Source organism: Mobula hypostoma, chromosome 23, assembly GCF_963921235.1.
Source record: "Mobula hypostoma chromosome 23, sMobHyp1.1, whole genome shotgun sequence".
Lineage (NCBI taxonomy): Eukaryota > Metazoa > Chordata > Chondrichthyes > Myliobatiformes > Myliobatidae > Mobula > Mobula hypostoma.
In genome coordinates, this window is record NC_086119.1 from 60,227,946 (window position 1) to 60,251,522 (window position 23,577).

General features: G+C 41.2%; 1 protein-coding gene and 1 long non-coding RNA gene across 5 annotated transcripts in view; one reads left to right on the forward strand and one right to left on the reverse strand.

Moving 5' to 3' along the window:
• sfi1 (SFI1 centrin binding protein) overlaps positions 1-23,577 on the forward strand; it is a 269,555-nt gene that overhangs the window by 130,155 nt on the left and 115,823 nt on the right. For all 4 annotated transcript variants that reach the window (XR_010015925.1, XM_063031824.1, XM_063031825.1 and 1 more), the window contains exons 21-22: positions 13,827-13,929; positions 14,745-14,841. Coding sequence is in view for 3 of the 4 variants with exons in the window: in XM_063031824.1 (XP_062887894.1) it covers positions 13,827-13,929; positions 14,745-14,841 (200 nt within the window). In the remaining variant the exon portion in view is untranslated. The remainder of the gene's footprint in view (positions 1-13,826; positions 13,930-14,744; positions 14,842-23,577) is intronic.
• Positions 4-12,314, reverse strand: LOC134337053 (uncharacterized). Its single transcript, XR_010015927.1, has 3 exons — positions 12,219-12,314; positions 1,192-1,329; positions 4-618 (listed from the first exon to the last, which is right to left on the reverse strand). It is a non-coding gene; the product is annotated as an uncharacterized LOC134337053 (long non-coding RNA).

A 23,577-nucleotide genomic window follows, 5' to 3' on the forward strand; every position in this document is an offset into this window, starting at 1 on the left:
AATTGTACAACAAGTAACAATTTCAAAGTGTAAAGTAAATTTATCATTGAGGTACATATATGTCAGTATATACAACCCTGAGATTTATTTTCTTGTGGGCATTCTCAATAAATCCATAATAGAATAATAAACAAAATAGAATCAATGAAGACTTGGATGTTCAACTAGTAGGTAAAACACAACAAATTGTACAAATAAAGAATAATGGTAAATAAACATCAGGAACATGAGATGAAGTGTCCTTGAAAGTGTGTCCATAGATTGTGGAACATTTCACTGATGGTGAAGTTAAATGAAGTTATCCCTTTGGTTCAAGAGCCTGATGGATGAGGGTTAATAACTGTTCCCAAACCTGATGGTGCGAGTCCTGATGCTCCTGTACCTTCTTCCTGATGGTAGCAGTGAGAAGAGAGCATGACCTGGTGGTAGGGGTCCCTGAAGGTAGATGTTGCTTTCCTATGACAACGCTTCATGTCGATGTGCTTAATGATGGGGAGGACTTTACCCGTGATAGACTGGGCTGTATCCACCAATCTTTGTCGGATTTTCCATTCAAGGATGTTGGTGTTTCCATACCAGACTGTGATGCAGTCAGTCAGTATACTCTCCATTACACATCTATAGAAGATAGTCAAAGTATTAGCTCTCCTGATGTCAATAATCATCTCATTGGTCTTTCTGACATTGTTTTAGAGGCTGTTGTTATGGTACCACTCAGCCAGATTTTCAATCTCTCTTCTATATGCTGATTTGTCACTACCTTTGATTTGGCCTACAACAGTGGTGTCATCAGTGGCATTGGAGCTGTGCTTGGATACACACTCAGGTTGGAGGAACAACACCTTATATTCCGTCTGGGTAGCCTCCAACCTGATGGCATGAACATCGACTTCTCTAACTTCCGCTAAGGCCCCACCTCCCCCTCGTACCCCATCTGTTACTCATTTTTATGCACACATTCTTTCTGTCACTCTCCTTTTTCTCCCTCTGTCCCTCTGAATATACCTCTCGCCCATCCTCTGGGTCAACCCTCCCCCCTTGTCTTTCTTCCCGGACCTCCTGTCCCATGATCCTCTCGTATCCCTTTTTGCCTATCACCTGTCCAGCTCTCGGCTCTATCCCTCCCCCCCTGTCTTCTCCTATCATTTTGGATCTCCCCCTCCCCCTCCAACTTTCAAATACCTTACTCACTCTTCCTTCAGTTAGTCCTGACGAAGGGTCTCGGCCTGAAACGTCGACTGCACCTCTTCCTATAGATGCTGCTTGGCCTGCTGCGTTCACCAGCAACTTTGATGTATGTTGCTTGAATTTCCAGCATCTGCAGAATTCCTGTTGTTTGTTCGAATATAATATAATTGTTAGTTTTGAAAGTGACCTTTATTTTATCACCACCTTCCAGATCATTGAATCTACTTAAATCAAGGCTATTTTAGCCTCGTTGCTAATCATTAAAGAACCAAGCACGCATTCCATTTGCTTCCCATTGTTCTTTCCTTTCTGATATACTTCACATTTATAGAAGACAGAATAACATAGCACATTAATTTGGCTGAGCATTATTCCAAATTAAACTAAACCCTTCCATATCCCTTCATTGCTTGCGTGTGTGCCTACTTGAATGCTAATATTGGATCTGCTTCCACTATTGTCCCTGGCAGCACGTTCAGACACCTACCACTCTCTGTGTTTCAAAAGAAAACACGTCCTGTACATGCCCTTCCTTTCCTGGGACATTTGACATGTCTTTCCTGGGAAAATGTTTCTGGCTGTCTACCCTATCTTCGCCTGGAATTATTGTAAGTTTGTCCATAAGACCATAAGAATAGGAGCAGAATTAGGCCATTAGGTCCATCGAGTCTGCTCTGCCATCTTATCATGGCTGATCTAATTTTCATCCCAATCCCAATCTCCTGCCTTCTCCCCACCCTTCATGCCCTGACCATTCAAGAATCTATCAACCTCTGCCTTAAATACACATATCTATGGAAATGAATTTCACAGATTCACTACTCTCTGGCTGAAGAAATTCCTCTTCATCTCTGTTCTAAAAGGACATCCCTCTATTCTGAAGCTGTATCCTATGGTCTTAGACACTTCCAGCATAAGAAACATCTTCTTCACATCCACTCTATCAAGGCCTTTCACCATTCGATAGGTTTCAATGAGGTCACCCCTCATTTTTCTAAATTCCAGTGAATACAGGTCCAGAGCCACCAAACACTCTTCATATGACAAGTCATTCAAACCTGGAATAATCTTCGTGAAGCTCCATTGAACTCTATCCATTTCCAGCACATCTGAAAGGGGGAGAAGATGGCGGCGTGACGCAGCGCGCGCGGCCACTCCGAAATGATGTCGTATTTGTGAAGTAGGATGCTGTCACAATCCTGATTTGATGGAGACAGCCTTGAGAAGCATGGAGGAACATCTAGAGAAACTTCTGAAATGCCTGCTTCGCTGCTGCTGCTACTGTGCGATCAAGAATCTCCGGAGGGAAAGGGCCCAAATCCTTGGCTTTGCCTGTTGCCGGGGCCGGGGTAGAAGCGCTTGGCAGAGATGGTGCTCGGTGTCGAAGGGCTGGTCGGAGGCTTGAAGTTTTCGGATGGACTCAAGAGTTGGCTGTGGTCAGGTGCTTCTGCATCGGCAAGTGGCAGGGAGAGTTTTTCTTCCTTCTACCATCTGCATGAGATGATGGGACTTTTGAGAGACTTTGTGACTTTTTTTTACCGTGCCCATGGTCTGTTCGTTATCAAATTACGGTATTGCTTTGCACTGTTGTAACTATGTTATAATTATGTGGTTTTTGTCAGTTTTCATTCTTGGTTTGTCTTGTGTTTCTGTGATATCATTCTGGAGGAACATTGTATCATTTCTTAATGCATGCAGTACTAAATGACAATAAAAGAGGACTACATGTCCTCATAATCTAATCTAAGGTAACTGCTTACAATACTCCAAGTGATGCCTCACCAGTGCTTTATAAAGCCTCAACATTACATCCTTGCTTGTATATTCTAGTCCTCCTGAAGCGAATGCTGACATTGCATTTGCCTTACTCACCACAGTCTCAACCTGCAAATTAATCCTTAGGGAATTCTGCACAAGGACTCCCGAGTCCCTTTGCATCTCAGTTTTCTGTATTTTTTCTCCATTTAGAAAATAGTCTACCCTTTCATTTTTTCTACCAAACTGCATGACCGCACATTTTCCAGTACTGTATTCCATCTGCCATTTCTTTGCTCATTCTCTTAATCTGTCTGGGTCCTACTGTAGCCACTCTACTTCCTCAAAACTCAAGCTCCTTAGCTATCTTCATATTATCTGCAAACTTTGTAACAAAGCCATCAATTCCATTATTCAAGTCATTGACATATAATGTAAAAAGAATTGGCCCCAACACAGACCCCTGTGGAACACCATTAGTCACCAGCAGCCAACCAGAAAAGGCTCCCTTTATTCCCACTCTTTGCCCCCTGCCAACAGGCCACTGATTTATTCATGCTGGAATCTTTCCTGTAATACCATGTGCTTGTAGCTCGTTCAGCAGCCTCATGTGTGGTCAAAGGCTTTCTGAAAATCCAAATACACATCAACCGATTCTCCTTTGTGTATCCTTCTCGTTATTTCTTCAAAGAATTTCAACAGATTTGTCAGGCAAGATTTTCCCTTGAGGAAATCATGCTGACTACGGCCTATTTTATCATATGCCTCCAAGTACCCTGAAACAACATCCTTAATAATCAACTCCAACATCTTCCCCACCCACTGAGGTCAGAGTAACTGGCCTGTAATTTTCTTTCTTCTGTTTCTCTCCCTTCTTGAAGAGTGGAGTGACATTTGCAATTTTCCAGCCTTCCGGAACCATTCCAGAATCCAGTGATTCTTGAAAGATCATAGCTAATTCCTCCATAATATCTTCAGCCACCTCTTTCAGAACCCTGGGGGGTACACCATCTGGTCCAGGTCTACCTTCAGACCTTTCAGTTTCCCAAGAACCTTCTCCCTAGTAATGATAACTTCACACACTTGTCCAACCTCTTCTTATAGCAATTACCCTCTAACCCAGGCAGTATCGTAGTAAACTCTGTTCAAACTCTCTCCTGAGCACTTCTATATCCTTCTGCATGAAATACTCCTGGTGCAGCCTAACGAAAACTTTATACAACTACACCATGACTTCCTGATTCTTGTACTTTGGGCCCCTAGTAATGATGTCAAGCATGCCATAGGTGTTCTTTAGTACTCTCTGTATATGTTTCCACCTTCAGAAGAGGTAGGGTCTTCCACCCAAAGATGCTTCTGTACACTACTGCCGTTAAGGGCCCTGCCATTAACTCCATACCATCCCCTTATATTTCACCTCCCAATATGCAATGTGTCACACTTGCCGGATTAAACTTCATCTGGTATTTCTCCTCCCATAATTGTAATTAATGCATATCCTGCTGTATCGTTTGACCACCTTCTTCACTGTCCATAACTCCATTTTTTTTTATTATTGTTTGCAAACTTACTAATGAACCCGTCTATATCTGGTCCAGAACAGAACGTAGAAATCTACAGCACATTACAGGCCTTTCAGCCCACAATGTTGTGCCGACCATGTAACTTACTCCAGAAACTGCCTAGAATTACCCTACTTGCATAGTCTTCTATTTTTAAGTTTCACGTACCTTTCTAAGAGTCTCTTAAAAGACCTTATTGTATGTGCCTCCACCACCATTGCCCACAGTGCATTCCACACACCCACTACTCTTTGTGTGAGAAACTTATCCCTCATCCCTCTGTACCTACTTCCAAGCACCTTAAAACTATGCCCCCTTGTGTTAGCCATTTCAGCCCTGGGAAAAAGCCTCTGGCTATCCACAGGATTAATACATCTCATCATCTTATATACCTCTGTCAGTTCACCTCTCATCCTTTGTTGCTCCCAGGAAAAAAGGCCGAGTTCACTCAACCTATTCTCATAAGGCATGCTCCCCAATCCAGGCAATATCCTTGTAAATCTCCACTGCACCCTTTCTATGGTTTCCACATCCTTCCTGCAATGAGACGACCAGAACTGAGCACAGTACTCCAAGTGTGGTCTGACCAGGGTCTGATATAGCTGTGACATTACCTCTCAGCTCCTAAACTCATTCCCATGATTGATGAAAGCTAATGCACTGTATGCCTTCTTAACCACAGAGTCAACCTGCACAGCAGTTATGAGTGTCCTATGGACTCGGACTCCAAGATCCCTCTGATCCTCCACACTGCCAGGAGTCTGGGGTGTAACTCATCTGGTCCCAGTGACTTATCTAACTTAATGCTTTTCAAAAGCTCCAGCACATCCTCTTTCTTAATGTGTATATGCTCAAGCGTTTCAGTCTGCTGTAAGTCAACCCTACAATTGCCAAGATCTTTTTCCCTGGTGAATACTGAAGCAAAGTATTCACAAAGTACCTCTGCTACCTCTTCCAACTCCATGCACAGGTTTCCACTTTCGCACCTGATTGCTTCTATTTTCACACGGCTCATCATCTTGCTCTTCACATACTTGTAGAATGCCTTGGGGGTTTTTCTTAATCCTGCTCCCAAGGCCTTCTGTTGGGCCCTTCTAGCTCTCGTAATTTCATTCTCAAGCTCCTTTCTGGCAATCTTGTAATTTGCTGGAGCTCTAACAGTACGGAGTTTCTTGAACATTTGGTAATCCTTTCTTCTTAACTAGATTTTCCACATCCTTTGTATACCATGGTTCTTTTACCCAACCATCCTTTCCCTGCCTCCATGAAACAGACCTATGCAGAACACCATACAAATGTTCCCTGAACATTTGCCACATTTCTGCTGTACATTTCCCTGAGAACATCTGCTCATAAATTCCTGCCTGATAGTATCATTTTTTCCCCTTACCCCAGTTAAATATTTTCCCAAATTGCTCTTATCCCTCTCCAGCACTATGGTACAAGAGTTAGAGTTGTGATCATTACCTCCAAAATGCTCTCCCACTGAGAGATTTGACACCTGACCAGGTTCATTTTCCAATACAAGACCAAGTACAGCCACTCCTCCAGTTGGCATATCTACATATTGCGTCAGGAAATCTTCCTGAACACGCCTAACAATCTAAGCCCCTTGCTCTAAGGGGATGTCAGTCAGTATTTGGAAAGTTAAAATCTCTCATCACAACAACCCTATTATTATTGCACCATTTCAGAATCTGTCTCCCTATCAGCTCCTCGGGGTCACTGTTACTATTGGGGGAATCTATAAAAATCACCCTTTCAGTTCTTGTCCCCTGTCTGTTCCTGACTTTCAGCCACACTGACTCAGTAGATGACTTCCTCCATGACTTCCTCCTTTTCTGCAGTTGTGAGACTATCTGTGATTAGCAGTGCCATGCCCGCACCTCTTTTGCCTCCCTCCCTGTCCTTTCTGAAACATCTAAAGCCTGGCACTCTCAGCAGCCGTTCCTGCCCCTGAGATATCCAAGTCTCAAAGGCCACAACGTCATAGCTCCACGTATCGATTCACGCTCTAAGTTCATCTACCTTGTTTATGATACTCCCTGCATTAAAATAGACACATCTCAAACCATCACGCTGAGTGCATCTTTGCTTTATCATCTGTCTATCCTTCCTCACAAACTCCCTGCAAGCTGTCTCTACTTGTGCACCAATCACCTCATCCTCTACCTCTTAACTTTGGTTCCCACCCCACTGCAAATCTAGCTTAAACCCTCCCCAACAGCATTAGCAAACCCCCCCGCTACGATATTGGCCCCCTTGGATTCAAGTGCAACCCGTCCTTTTTGTACAGGTCACACCTGCCGTAGAAGAGGTCCCAATGATCTAGAAATTTGAATCCCTGCCCCTTGCTTCAATCCTACAGCTACACATTTATCCACACCTCATTCTAATCCTATAGCATGGCACAGGCAGCAAAACCAAGATTACTACCCTTGAGGTCCTGCTTCTCAGCTTCCTTCCTAACTGCTTTCAGGACATCCTCTCTTTTTCTGTCTGTGTCATTCATACCAATATGTACCATGACCTCTGGCTGCTCACCCTTCCATCTCAGGATATTATGGAAGCGTTCAGAAACATCATGAACCCTGGCACCTGGGAGGCAAACTACCATCTATGTTTCTTTTTCATGCCCACAGAATTGCCTTTCTGTCCCCCTAACTATAGAGTCCCCTAATACTGCTGCCATCCTCGTCCGTTCTCTACCCTTCTGAGCCACAGGGTCAGACTCAGCTCCAGAGGCACGGCCACTGTTGCTTCCCCCAGGTAGGTCCTTCTCCTCCCCCCAACAGTTCTCAAAATAGAGTATTTATTGTTAAGGGGGATGGCCACAGCGGGTGCTCTCCAGTACTTGACATTCCCCCTTCCATCTCCTGAGGGTCACCCACTTACCTGTCTCCTGTGGTCCAGTGCGACTACCTGCCTGTAGCTCCTATCGATCACTACCTCACTTCCTCCAAGAAGCTGAAGGTCATTGTACTGCAGCTCCAGTTATCTAACTCCGTCTCTAAGGAGCTGCGGCTTGATGCACCTGGCGCAGATATGACCATCAGGAAGGCTGGAAAACATCTGGATATCCCGCATCTGACACCCAGAGCAGAAAACTGGCCTTGCAGTCATACCCGCTATTCTTATGTAGCCCCCCGGAACGCCTCAGGGTCGCTCAACTCGCTGTCGTCTAGGGAAACAGCCCTCGGCCCCGACAAATAACAGACAATACACCATATACGATTAAATGAATTACAGTTTATAGATATAACTGGAACTATATAATTAATAGAGATAAAATATAAGAGGCGCCACACTTATCAAAGTTCAATCTCTTCATGCAGAAACAGTTGGAGCTCTAGTAACGATCCTCTTTTCACCATTTGATCCCCTCTGACCACTTTGATCCACCGCCTGGAACCAACCACGGGGGTTGACCAACGCTCCACATGAGTCTGTCTCCGTCTTCTCTCCTCGTCGAAGACCCTGGACCTCGGACTCCTGCTGGGGTCCAACCCCGTTAGCCAGCTCACAGCAGCTTGTCCATTCTCTCTCTGTCCATTGCACTTTCTGCCCAAAAACCAGCACATCACAATAGCTTACAGTTACACTAGAAAGAATAACATGAACACCCATTGGTTCAATTGCTCTCATCAATAATATAACCCAAACAAGCTGCTAGTGGGAGAACTTTCTCAGCATTTAACATAACAAAGAAGCTGTTAAGAAGCTATTTTAATTATAACATAACAAAGAAGCTTTTTTAATTAGCCTACGCAGTAACATAAAAGAAGAAACCCCTTACACTCTCCCCCCACCAAATAAAGTCATGTCCTCATGACTTCTAAATAACTCGCCAACCAGTCCTGTTGACACAAAAACCCAATCCAGGTACACACAGTGACATTGCTCCCCAAACGGTGGACCTTACGCCCGTCCCACAGGCGCTACATAGGCCAACCTATCTGGGAGTTTCCTAATCCTCCGAGACCTCCGTATCCCCTCACCTAAACCCTTAAGGCTTGGACACTGGGGGGGGGGGATACCTCGGGTCAGCTTGCCAAATTCTCTCTCAATCCCTCACTCATGCCTCCACTGCAGCTCGGAGCCCCCTGTCCCGTGTCCGGGGCCCTGCTTCTTTTCCTTCCTGGCCCTGCTGTAACCCAGGCTGCCCACAGCTAGCCCTCCCCACTACGTGGGAGAAGGGCCAAAGGTCTCTTCTTCAATCACAGGGAAGTTAGCGAAAGACAGCATGTACCACATGTCCAGCACATCATCCTTTGAATCCGTATTCTTCATCATTTCCTGGATTGATAGCTGCGGTTTGATTTTCTCCAACTCTCGCCCCAGTCCCAGCAGTTCTGACTCGTGCTTCTTGGCCACCTCAATCTGGGACGCAGTTACCCCACCAGCTTCTTCCACCCTGACCTGAAAAGCAGCAGTTAGAGGGTGTTCAGCCTCCAGTATTTCCACTTCATTTAAACTGTGGATAGTCATCTTCAGGTTCCTTTCAAGCGTCCGCTTCCCTTTTCCGAGATCTGTCCTCAATTGCTTCACCTCCTTGGACGTGTAGTCAAACTCCCCTCTCCGGACTGTCGGTTTTCTGTTGGCCTTAGTCAGACAGCTTCCTTGGTCTTCCCCACCTTGTAAGTCTTCCCATCTTTTCTGGATCAATGTCTTGAGTTTCTGCTGATCCTTTCGAAGGTGGGTCATTATTTCGTCTCTCTGGATTAATTCCTCAGTACGTGACTGCAGTGTCGGCTCGGAATTCTGTTTCTCCATCTCCACTTTGACGAGTATGAACTCCAAGTCTTCAATGGTCATCCCCTCTCTCCCCAGTGTCTCCTTCTGATTGACAACCTGGGTTTCCCTTCCCAGGTCCACCACCGTCTGTTCCAACACCAGGAAGTTCAACTGGTATGTCGGGTCATTTTTCTCTGATTGCACCAAACTCCGCTGGCTAACAACTACTCCACATTTTACACTTCGCTTCGGTTGCTTTTCCCCGAACTGCTTCTTTCTCCAGACCTCGCACTCGTCCAAAGAAAGTTTTAATTGTTTAACTCTTTGTCACCTGGGCTTAGCCACTTGCCTCGCCTCATAATCCCCCCAGGCGAATCCAAGCTCTAGGCGGTCTTCCACATATGCCAAAGCTCCACACACCTTCACTTCTCCCATGGTCTTCCTCATGCCCCGCGGGAAGGTTGCAGGGGCTCCGGATATGCTCTTTGGCATCTTTTTGGATCGGAAGAATCCTAGGGAACCAATAACGGCCGTCTTCTCATCGGCCTCGCTTATTGGGATCTGGCAACATCCACTCCTCAGGTCCAGCACATTAAACCAGGTCCTATAATCCACACACACGCTGCCTACGTCTTCCACGGCTCCACGGTCCAGTCGCCGTGACCCCTCTCTCACTGAGGTGTCTTCAGCGGTCAACTCCCCTCCCTCATGATATTTTGGAGTGTCTACTAAGAGGGTCTCACCCTCAGATACTTCCCCCAGGCCGTACCATAGTTGAGTCTCGTTTAAATTTGGTACCGGCTCAAGGCTGCTACACATGTCCTCAGAAGCAACTCGACACGCTGGGTGCCCAGACAATGCCCCCATGAACTCCAGGGTCATAGTCATACTTTATTGATCCCGGGGGAAATTGGTTTTTGTTACAGTTGCACCATAAATAATAAACAGTAATAGAACTATAAATAGTTAAATAGTAATCTGTAAATTATGAAATAAGTCCAGGACCAGGGTGTCTGACCCTCCAAGGGAGGAGTTGTAAAGTTTGATGGCCACAGGCAGGAATGACTTCCTATGACGCTCTGTGCTGCATCTCAGTGGAATGAGTCTCTGGCTGAATGTACTCCTGTGCCCACCCAGTACATTATGTAGTGGATGGGAGACGTTGTCCAAGATGGCATGCAACTTGGACAGCATCCTCTTTTCAGACACCACCGTGAGAGATTGGTCACCAACCAGTCATCGTCTTCTGGATAATTACTGGCACTGGTACTCCAAATCTCCGGTGCCCTTACGGTTGTCAAGGGTAAATGCTTCAGACGCTGGTTGTAAAACAAACTGTACAACAACTTGACCTGCATCCCGGTGTCGAGGATGGCTTTAGCATCGCTTCCATCTATCGGTAACAACACCCTGGGGCGTGGTCCCTCTAAGCCTTCAGGAATAGGGTCTTTTCCTTTTGGAAGTTTCTTGGTACATTGCTGGGAACATGCTCCCCCAGAGACCCCAAGCTGTTCCCCCATTGGGCCTCCACTAAGTTTCCCAACACCTCTCTGATCAGCTGAACAACTGAGGGAGGGGCTGATCCCCTGAAATGATCCCCCTGGCACTGCAAGCAATTTAGCTGCCCTCCTAGCCAGAGAAGATACACTGAAAACTTTTTCCCCTCTTTCAGATAACTGGCAGCTGTCACTACGGTGTAATTGAACCTGACAGTTCTAACACTGTCAACAGCCTGCCTACTCAAACTTTCAACCAATCCCTGTCGCTCTCCCTCAACCGAGCACTGCCACTCATCTAACAACTGAGAAATCCGCTCCGCCCACGTCTCACACGCCTCCACCCCTTTTGGGGTGGACAATATCCCAAAAGCCAGGCGGAGCCTGCCGTACCTGGAACATTTATTCGCAGACACTACCTCCAAATCTGACCACTCTTTCCTCTCTCTCCCAACAGTATGGACAGCCCCGAGTCCCACCATCAACTCGACAGCGCTAGTCTGAACTCGAGCAAAGACTTCACCCAACACGCATTCAGCAATAACCAGCAAATAACTCACAGAGACACACATTACAAATTTAACCAGGGCAACCACACAGCACACCACTGAATCCAATCCTGGACGAGCCCCCCTGGCACGCCTCAGGGTCGCTCAACTCGCTGTCATCCAGGGAAACAGCCCTCTGCCTCACCAAACTGGGTAATTAAGTTTGTGTGGATGCTGTATGATGTACCCCACCCCAACAAATAGCAGACAATACAGACATATGATTGAATGAATTACAGTTTATAGATATTACTGGAACTATATAATTAATAGAGATAAAATATGAAAGGAAACTAAAAGGCACCACACTTATCAAAGTTCAATCTCTTCGTGCACAAACAGTTGGAGCTCTAGTAACGATCCTCTCTTCACCATTCGATCCCCTCTGACTACCTTGACCCGCCGCCTGGAACCAACCACGGTGGTTGACCAGGCGCTTCACACGAGTCTATCTCCATCTTCTCTCCTCGCCGAAGACCCTGGACCTCGGACTCCTGCTCGGGGTCCAACCCCGTTAGCCAGCTCACAGCACCTTGTCCATCCTCTCTCTGTCCCTCATGCCTTCTGCCCAAAAACCCGTGCATCACGATAACTTACAGACACACTGGAAAGAATAACATGGACACCCATTGGTTCATTCTCTCTCTTATCAATAATATAACCCAAACAAGCTGCTAGCAAGAGAGCTTTCTCAGCATTTAACATAACAAGGAAGCCATTAAGAAGCCATTTTAATTATAACATAACAAAGAAGCTATTTTAATTAGCCTACGCAGTAACATAAAGGAAGAAACCCCTTACACTTAAGTTAGAGGAAAAAAGAGATATGAAAGTAACTGTAACAACAACGTAACTCTTCCAATAGATGCTGCCTGGCCTGCTGCGTTTACCAGCAACTTTGATGTGTGTTGTATGAAAGTAACTGACCTTCTTACCTCGCCTAGGCCTGTCATCACCAAAGCCCCGATGAGCCAAAATCCCTACTACTCTGACTCACGGTACTCTGATGACCACTCCACGAGGTAGTGTCTCCCTTTTATCCTGGAACCTTCTCAGTGGCTTTGTGCAATGTCGAGCTACTGCGTCTGTGCACTTGTCCCAATCGAATCTCCTGCTGAAAGAAACTCCTTGCTTTTTAAATGTTCTTCGTGGCCTTGCGCACTTCTCCCAATCAAATCTACTTTAATGGAAACTATTTAAAATTATATCTGCCATTGGTGACGCTCATCACCAACAACAACGAGCCAGCCTACAGAGAGGAGGTGGAAGAGGTCAAAGTCTGGTGCCAGGCAAATAACCTCTTCCTCAATGTCAACAATGTCAACAAGAGATATTTATCAGCTTCAGAACTTGCAGCACTCACATTCCTCTATACATAGGCAGCACTGCGGTAGAAACTGCGTACAGTTTCAAACTGCTGGTGTGCACATTTTGCACAACTTGTTGTGGTCCCAGGACATATTCTACTCAATCAAGAGAGATCACCAACATTTCTGCATTCTGAAGAGGCTGAAGAGAGCTGGACCATACATGTCAGTATCCATGCCCTTCTACAGATGTGTAGTAGAGAGTATTATAATATGTTGCATCACCACATGGTATGGAAACTGCACTGCAATGGACAGGAAGACTCTACAACGAGTAGTCTAAACTACCAAACACTTTAACAGCATCTGCCTACCCGCCATCAAGGACAAACCTGTATATATAGAACGGTGCTGGAAAAAGGCCAGCAATATCATGAAGAATCTGAGGGAGGAGGCTGTGTAGCATCCATGCCAGGTCCACCGGACTCAAAAATAGTTACTCCACCCACTAATGCACCCCACCACAACGCCAACATCACTGCTTAATCATTTCTTGTCAGAGTTACCTTATGTACAGACACGTGTGTCTAGCGTCACTTTATGGACATACAATCAGTCTATGTGTATAAGCTATCTTGTGTATTTATTGTGTTTTTAAAATGATTTTGTTCTTTATCTTAGTGTGTTATTTTTTTCTGTTGTATTGGATCTAGAGTAAGAATTAATTTATTCTCCTTTACATTTCTGTACTTGAAAATTACATTCAACCATCTTGAGTCATTTTTGTTCCATTAACTCTCATATTTTAATAATAATCTGCAATTTCTGAACATCAGTGTTTGTTTGCTATCCATGTAAGTCCCTTGCAATATTGACCGAATAATTTCTTGATGTTTGACCTGTTGCCTTACTAGATCTCATTGATGGAGGTGAAGATCTGCTATTTTCTACTCCACAAGTGTTTGGAGGCTAGATTATTGGGAGTATTTAGAGTAGGGGTAGCCACCCTGCTCCACAGCTTAAAAAAGGCTAGGAACCCCTGATTTAGAGGAGATAGATATATTTTTTTTAAAGAGCAGTGAATACAGGACATAGGGAGCTGGCAGAGAAGAGAAGATGAAGCCTGAGGAAGAAGAGGAAAGATATTGAATAGTGAGACAATTGAGGGATGGATTGATGTACTCCTCCCATTTTCCTGTTGGTTTGCTTTTGATTAATTTCATCTTTATTATCTAGATTTTCTTTTTCCACTTGGAAACAAAATGCACATGAACTGGCTGATGAAGCAAGGAACACTGCCAGAGCAGATCAGCATTATTACCGTGTACTTTTATCTAAGGTATGGGTCTGTTCCATTACGAAAGAAAATTCCAAGAAACTTCTGGAGCTGAATATGAGAGATGATGATTTTTCATTATCAGTGTTGCTTGCCATCAGAGTTAACTCTGAATTATTATTTTTGCATTATTGTAACTACTTGTGGCAATCTATTGTTTCCTCTGCCTGGAATCGACATACAATATTAAGTTCCACCCAACTGCCTCTGCTTGTGCTGCTTGTCAGGTTGTTAGGAGCAGCAAAAGAACGTCCAGGGGTAACTTCCTGTTTTCCTTCACAGTCTCCTCGTTATTAGTAAATAGCTTTTACTTAGCAAGTAGGTAGTCTAAGTTAGAGCATGAGACTCCATGCTCATGAAACATCCCATAGGTAATTATTCCATCTGTACTGTCATTTGATGAAATTGTGTTTGCAATAAATGTCCTTCATATCCCTCTCAACAACTGAGTTTAATTAGACTTTAATAATCAGCCTGAAAGGGAAAAATAGAAGGCCAAATGTTCTGCGGCTAATCTCTGTCCATTGGTCAGACTCAGCAGTGATCAATTCATCTGCACTCACGTTATTTCTGAATATAAATATGAATTGGCCCTTGGACGAAAGTTGTCAGCACTTACAAATATTAGTGCATTTGGTATAGGGAAATGTGTGGACATGAATAGAAATATTCCTATAGTGTGCCTGTGCCTTTAGATTGACATCTGTGTACAATGACTTAAATTATAGTGGGCAGTTGTACGAAGGCACTGAAAGATACAGAACTGTTTTTTCTGCAACTTAACGAGGTGATGATTATGTGACTTCACCTTTGTAAAGGTACTTGGGTGCTGGAGAGATGTGATCTCGATTCAAGTATATCAGCGGCAAGAGAAAGAAAAAGTTGTGCTGAGAGCAAAGCAACATATTGATTTTGGTAAGAGACAAAATACAATTCACACGTGCATAAAATGTACCAGAAAATACTCTGTAAAATACAGTGCGTTCCAGTTATTTGGGCCACATCGGGTCAGGTACATTTTGGCCCAATTAAGCAGCTAACCCAATTAGCCAAAGTTTTATGGAAATCGTTAAAAGGGTATAAAAAAAAGGACAAACTACCACTTAACTGAGTAACAAATTATGTATTTAAATTAAAACACAATCAATACTACTACAGTACTATAAAACTGTGTATTAGTTCTTGATAGTTATCGACAGAGAAATTGATTCAATGTACACTGCTGTGTAGTTTTGATTGACGTAAATGAAAAAATAGCGCAGACACCTAGTGCAGATAATGGACTGCCATCATACAATGCTTTTGATGATTGCATCGTCCAAATCTTAATTTTCATTTTAACATTCAAGATAATTGTTGATACCTTCAAATTCTTTGTAGTTCCTAACTTGGTGAAGTAGTGAAATCATTCATTTTCACTCCCGGCCATTTCTCGCATCTCCAAGCCTGGATGCTGAAACCACAGTGAGCAAAACCATTCAGAACTGTCTAACTGCATATTTCTCACCAACCATCAGTGACAAAAATCACTGATTTTTGAACATAAACACATGTAAGTGATGCTATTTAAAAATGGTTCACTCTAAGCACAACGTAGTGTCTAACAGCCACACAAGTGCACACGACTGAGGCTAATTAGAAACTCAGTCCTGATGAAGGATTCCGGCCCGAAACGTTGACTGATCGTTTCCACAGATGCTGCCCGACTTGCTGAGTTCCTCCAGCGTGTTGTGAGTGTTGCTTTGACCCCAGCATCTACAGAGTATTTTGCGGTTGCTAATTAGAAACTGGCAACAGTCTCCTGTTCCAATTAGTTGGTATATTGTCCCAAATAAACAAAGGAAATCTTGCCTGTTTATTGTTTAAGAGTTGTCCCAAATAAGCAGCTGCCCTGATTAACCAATGGCCCAATTAACTGAAACCTACTGTATTTGCTTCTTTATATCTTGACACGACTTTGTGACTGTAATACTCAACTTTACATCAGTTTCATTTGTTTCTTTTGAGACTTGGAAAGGAAACCATCAGAGCACTTTTGTTCTATATTAGCAGAGTTGCACATTATCATTGAATTTTGCTTATCTGAAGATGCATAAGACTGATAATCATAGTCACAGAGCACAGAAGTGGGTCCTTTGGCCTGCTTTCTCCAAGGTGACAATCAGGCATCCACTTATTCCAGTTACCAGCACTTTGTCCTTGGTCTTCTGTGCCTTGGTGTTGAAGTTGTTCATCAGATATCACCTAAATGTTGTGAGAACTCTGCCTCCACTATCTTCTGAGGTAGGACTTCAATGTATTCCAATTCCAATCACACTTTGGGTGAATGAATTCTCCCTCTTTCCTCTAAATCTCTTCCTCATACCTTAAACTTGTACCCCCAGGTTACAGACACTTCTTTTAATGTTTATTCAAAATTCATATATTCTCAAAGAATGTATAAATTATACACTTTGAAATTTGTCTGCTTATAGGCAGTCACAAATCAATAAACTCAATAATCCAATTTAAAAAAAAACAAAAATCGCTGCACAGAGAAAGAGAGAGGAAAAAAACATTCTGCAAACAGGAGAAGCAAGCCAATAGCTTCCCAAACCACAATGAGCATCAGAACCACTCTGCTATTAATCCCTTCTGAAAGGGATTTAAACCTAAAATTTTATCGATGATATCAGTAAGGTGTGAAATCGAGAAGGTAGGCAGCATGGTATTTTAAAAATTTCTTATTTGTAGATGCCTTAAAAAATGGGATTTGGGCAAATTAAATTTATTGGATAACTGTTCAAAAGACATGAAACAGTTATTCAGAAATAAGTCATGGAAACATGTTATACTTTTCATTTTCCATATCAAAAAGGCTTGATCCATAACTGAGGGTTGAAAAAAAATTACATATAATAGGGCTTGATAATATAAATTTGTTCAAACCAAAAAATTTACGAAATTGAAACCATATTCATAATGTATGTTTAATTATTGGATTAACCATTTGTTTATTCAATTTAGATAATACCAAAGGAAATGAAGTTCCTAAAATGAAAGTCAAAGAGAACCCTTGTACAGAGTAACCTTCAAGGTTTACCCATTGTGGACTTGGAATTATATTCCAATCTTGTGTCCCAACTATTAAATATCGACTATTAATTCCCCAATAATAGCATCTTAGATTTGGCAATGCTAAACCACCATCCTTCTTGGACTTCTGTAAATATTTTTGACTTAACCTGGGATTTTTATTCTACCATATATAGGAGGGAATTTTAGAATCAATAGTATCAAAAAAAGATTTAGGAATAAAAATTGGTGTTGGGAGTAGATATAAAAATTTAGGTAGAATAATCATTTTAGTAGCATTAATTCGGCCAATCAGTGATAGAGACAATGGGGACCACTTAGTAATCAATTGTTTAACCTGACTAATTAACGGTAAAAGATTGAGCTTGAATAAGTCCTTATGTCTCTTAGCAATTTTAACTCCCAAATAAGTAAAATAGTCAGTAATCACTCTGAAGGGTGAACATCTATAAATAGGAACCTGCATATTTAATGGAAAATTTATTCTTACCAAGATTCAATTTGTAACCAGAAAAACTACTGAACTAAGCAAAAAGAGTTAATACTGCCGGAATGGATTTCCCCGGGTTAGAAATATATAATAGTAGATCATCAGCATATATTGATAATTTATGTATCTCATTTCCATGGGTAATACCAAATATATTAGGAGAGTCACGAATAGCAATAGCTAACGGTTCCAGGGCAATGTCAAATAATAGTGGACTTAGAGGGCAAGTACCTGCCTAGTACCATGGAATAATTGAAAAATGGGAGATCTTTGATTATTAGTAAATACCGAAGCCAAAGGAGTAAGATTTAATCCAAGATATGAATATCGGACTAAAATTAAATTTCTCAAGCGTATTAAACAAATATGTCCATTCGACTCTATCAAAGGCTTTCTTAGCATTCTGTGAAATGACGCATTCTGGAGTTCTAGGTGAAGGAGTATAAACAATATTCATTAATCTCCTAATATTAAAGAAAGAGTGATGATTTTTAATAAATCTAGTCTGATCAACAGAAATAATTTGAGGCAATACGTTCTCCAGTCTTGTTGCCAATATTTTAGAAAAAATCTTAGAATCCACATTCAGCAAAGATATAGGCCTATAAGATGCACATTCAGTAGGATCCTTATCTTTTTTGAGAATTAGGGAAATAGAAGCTCGATAATAAGATTGTGGTAATTTACCTATAGATACTGTATCCCTAAGAACTCTACATAATCAAGGAGACAGTATAGTAGAGAAAAATTTAAAAAATTCCACTGTATATCCATCTGGGCCAGGTGCTTTACCCGAGTTAATCGAGAAATAGCATTTTTCATTTCTTCTACCGTAATAGGTACATCTAGTTTTAAACGTTCATTGGATGATTATTTTGGAATATTCAATTTCTTTAGAAATTCATGCATTACAGTGGAGTCATCAGGAAATTCTGATTGGTATAGAGAGGTATGAAATTCTTGAAAGGATTTATTTATCTCTTCATGATCAACCATCAGAGTACCATCTTTTTTTATGAATCTTAACAATCTGGCATTTAACCGAAGCCGATTTCAATTGATTAGCCAATAGTTTCCCAGTTTTATCACCATGTATATAGAATTGACTCTTAGTTTTAATTAATTGGCTTTCAATCGAAGATGATAGTAATAGACTATGTTCCATTTGAAGTTCAACTCTCTCTTTGTAAAGCTCCTGATTAGGAGCTATAGAATATTTCTTGTCAATTTCTTTGATCTTGTCAACCAGTTTAAGTATTTCATTATTAGTTCGCTTTTTTAATCCAGCGGAATATGAAATAATTTGTCCACGAATATATGCTGTAAAAGTATCCCATAGTACCCCGCTGGAAATTCCCTCCGTAAAATTTATTGTGAAGAAAAAATTAATCTGTTCCTCAATAAAATTAACAAAGTCCAAATCCTGAAGCAAAGTGGTATTAAATCGCCATTGTCTAGTACTAGAAGATGTATCCATTGACTTAATAGATAGTTTCAACGGCACATGATCGGAGACAGCAATAACAAGTGAATTTAACAAGTGGAATTAATTGAGAGTCAATAAGAAAATAATCAATTCTTGAATAATGATGATATACATGTGAAAAAAATGAGAACTCGTTCTCGTTGGGGTGTAAGAATCTCCAAATTTCTGAGATTCCAGAGTCAACCATAAAAGAGTTAATAAAAGTAGCTGATTTGTTTGAAAGTACTTGATTGGACATAGATCTATCCATCGAAGGATTTAAACAACAGTTAAAATCTCTGCCCATAATCAACATATAATCATTTAAATTAGGAAGGGATGTAAAGAGGTTCTTAAAAATTCGGGACAGTCAACATTTGGGGCGTGAACATTAAGCATAACAACTTTTTTGTTAAATAACAAACCAGTTATTAACAAAAATCTACCATTCGGATCTGAAATAGTCTCATGATGCAAAAATGAAATTGACAGATCTATAAAAATAGAAACACCTTTTACTTTGGCCTGTGAATTCGAATGGTACTGTTATTTTTTCCAAAACCTAAAAAAACCGCTGATTATATTTTTTCCGGACATAAGTTTCTTGTTCAAAGATATTGTGAGCATGCAACCTATGGAATACTTAAAAAAAAACTTTCTTCCGTTTAATCAGGTGGTTTAAACCATTTGCATTCCAAGAAACCAAATTAATGATCTTATCCATAGTACTGAAATCAAACATAAGGTATGTAAAGGGTGAACCAGAATACAAACTCATGACCCCAGAAGAGGAATGAAGGTCCAAAGAGGAACTGGAAGTCACAACATTTCGGACATTTTGGTAGTTTCAAGTCAGCTGTTTGAAGAAGAAAACTAAATTAAAAATAGGAACAAATATACCACCTCCCCCCACAAAAACCCAGAAAAAAGCCAGAAAGTAGCCAATGCTAAATCTACTGCTAAATCTAACCCTGTCTTTCCAGAAGGCAACCCAAAAGAAATATGTTTATCGTAAAAAACACCACCCATAGTCAAAAAAGTTAAAAAAAAACAGTTACTATAAATGTAAGGAAAAGATTACAACAATTACAAACACAAAATAGTTACTACTTACTCATATTTCAAAAAAAAAAGACCAAACGCCAGTTCATATTATTAGTTTTTTGTATATAAATGATTGGAAATGACGCAAGAAGAAGAGAAAATTCTGAGAAAGAGAAGGAAGCAATCCACCATCTTAAGATGTAATACTTCTCCAGTAACGTTTCAAAAAAAAGGAAAAGCAAACATTAAAACTGTTACTAAATTGCTCTCAAAAGGAAAAATATTAAAAAGATATACAAAATCACTAACAAAAAAGAGTACTACCATTTAAAAATGTGAAAAATACCTACACTACAGAATCAAGGCAAGAACCCTCAAAATATAAAAATCTAAATCTGTAAGTTAGATATTAACTTTTTTTTCAAAAAACAGATTTAAAAAAGAAGGAAAACAGTGCGTTAATTAGTCCTCAGCAGAAGAAGACAAATTGTCGAAAAAACTTTGAGCTTCACCCGGAGTTTTAAACAAATGATGAGAATTATCCGGCCTAACAACTCTCAAGCAAGCTGGGAACAGCAACGCTAATTTATAGCCTTTGCGATAAAGTTCTGACATCTGTGGTTTAAAAGCCATCCGTTCTTTCAATACTTCCTGGCTGAAATCCTCAACGAAACGAAATTTAAAACTTTGAAATTCAATCATGGCTTTCCGCTGAGCAGCTTGTATCACTTGTTCCTTAACATGAACATAATGAAACCGAATAATGACAGGCCTCGGTTTAAATTGTTTAGACGGTTTAGAGTGTAAAGTACGATGTGTGCAGTCTAGCAATGGGGGTTCCTCCAAAATTTCTGAACCAAACACATCCATTAACAATTTAGAAAAGTATTTAGTAGGATCTCCCGTCTCAACATTCTCAGGAAATCCGATTATTCGCAGATTCTGTTGTCGAGAATGATTTAAAGATTGATCATCCTTGCTTTATAATGCTCCGACTGCTGAGTTGTCGAAGTTAGATTTTTTTCAAGAGATTCAATTTTTCGATCCCTTTTGCGACCATCTTCATCTGGCTCCGAGATTCTAATTTGTTGTTGATCAACTTCGCGTCTAAACGATTTAACATCATCTTGAATCATCTTCAAAACTTCTTCAAAAACAGCAAATCTTTGGTTAAGTGTATTCTCTAGGAGTTTCGTCATTATTTCAACAGTTATTATCTCCTTCGATGCTTCAGGATCGCCATCTTTTTTTCCATTCCCGCCGGATCCCTTTCCATTTTTAACATCTCGTGCTCTGGTGTGCATTTTCAGTGAGTAAAAATCGAAGTTCAAAGATATATTTGTCGTATAAATCCTTTAGTGTAGATATAGATAAAGTAAATAAGGGTGGTTACAGGTAAAAGAGATAAAGGGAATGGAGCGATGCCAAAATGTAGCTCACTCCATGAGCACCCCCTGGAAAATTCCCTCTGGTCCAAAATCTCAAAGTTTAAAGTAAACTTATTAACAAAATATGCATATGTCACTGTATATTACCCTGAGATTTGTTTTCTTGACGACATTCACAGTAGACACAAAGAAACCCAATAGAATCAATGAAACATTACAAGGGGTGATTGATAAGTTCGTGGCCTAAGGTAGAAGGAGTCAATTTTAGAAAACCTAGCACATTTATTTTTCAACATAGTCCCCTCCTACATTTACACACTTCGTCCAGCGGTCGTGGAGCATACGGATCCCTTCTTTGTAGAAGTGGTCCACAGCAGGGGACCGCTTGATAAGTCCATGGCCTAAGGTAAAAGGAGATGAGTTATTAACTTCAAACTTTCTGCATTATCACTCAAAGAGTTGAACTGCACGTGCATGTAACGAGAGCATCTTGGACCTCCAGATGGTCCACAGCAGGGCTGATTGATAAGTTCGTGGCCTAGGGTAGAAGGAAATGAGTTATACAGCTCTTGTTACAATCACGTGCAATTCAACTCTTTGAGTGAAAATGCAAAAAGTTTGAAGTTAATAACTCATCTTCTACCTTAGGCCACGAACTTATCAATCACTCCAGCTGTGGACCACTACTGGAGGTTTAAGATGCTGACCTCTACAAAGAAGGGATCAGTATGCTCCATGACCGCTGGACTAAGTGTGTAAATGTAGGAAAAATAAATGTGCTAGGTTTTCTAAAATTGACTACTTCTACCTCCTACCTTCACAATGCCATTAGTTTCAATATAATTATGGAGAAGGATAGGTCTGGACCCAGGGTTGAGATTTTTGATTGGAGAAAGGCTAACTTTAACGAGATGCGAAAGGATTTAGAAGGAGTGGATTGGGACAATTTCCTTTATGGGAAGGATGTAATAGAGAAATGGAGGTCATTTAAAGGTGAAATTTTGAGGGTACAGAATCTTTATGTTCCTGTTTGGTTAAAAGGAAAGGTTAAAAGTTTGAGAGAGTAATGGTTTTCAAGGGATATTGGAAACTTGGTTCGGAAAAGGAGAGATATCTACAATAAATATGGGCAGCATGGAGTAAATGAGGTGCTCGAGGAATATAAAGAATGTAAAAAGAATCTTAAGGAAGAAGTTAGAAAAGCTAAAAGAAGATATGAGGTTCCTTTGGCAAGTAAGGTGAAAATAAATCCAAAGGGTTTCTACAGTTATATTAATAGCAAAAGGATAGTGAGGGATAAAATTGGTCCCTTAGAGAATCAGAGTGAACAGCTATGTGTGGAGCCAAAAGAGATGGGGGAGATTTTGAACAATTCCTTTTCTTCGGTATTCACTAAGGAGAACGATATTGAATTGTGTAAGGTAAGGAAAACAGGTAGGGAAGTTATGGAAACTGTGATGATTAAAGAAGAGGAAGTACTGGCGCTTTTAAGGAATATAAAAGTGGATAAGTCTCCGGGTCTTGACAGGATACTCCCTAGGACCTTGAGGGAAGTTAGTGTGGAAATAGCAGGGGCTTTTACAGAAATATTTTCAAATGTCATTAGAAATGGGGATGGTGCCAGAGGATTGGCGTATTGCTCATGTTGTTCCATTGTTTTAAAAGGGTTCTAAGAGCAAACCTAGCAATTATCGGCCTGTGAGTTTGACGTCAGTGGTGGGTAAATTGATGGAAATTATTCTTAGAGATGGTATATATAATTATCTGGATAGACAGGGTCTGATTCGGAACAGTCAACATGGATTTGTGCGTGGAAGGTCATGTTTGACAAATCTTACTGAATTTTTTGAAGAGGTTACTCGGAAAGTTGACGAGGGTAAAGCGGTGGATGTTGTCTATATGGACTTCAGTAAGGCCTTTGACAAGGTTCCACATGGAAGGTTAGTTAGGAAGGTTCAATGGTTAGGTATTAATATTGAAGTTGTAAAATGGATTCAGCAGTGGCTAGATGGGAGACGCCAGAGAGTAGTGGTGGATATCTGTTTGTCAGATTGAAAGCCGGTGACTAGTGGTGTGCCTCAGGGATCTGTACTGGGTCCAATGTTGTTTGTCATATATATTAATGATCTGGATGATGGGGTGGTAAATTGGATGAGTAAGTATGCAGATGATACTAAGATAGGTGGAGT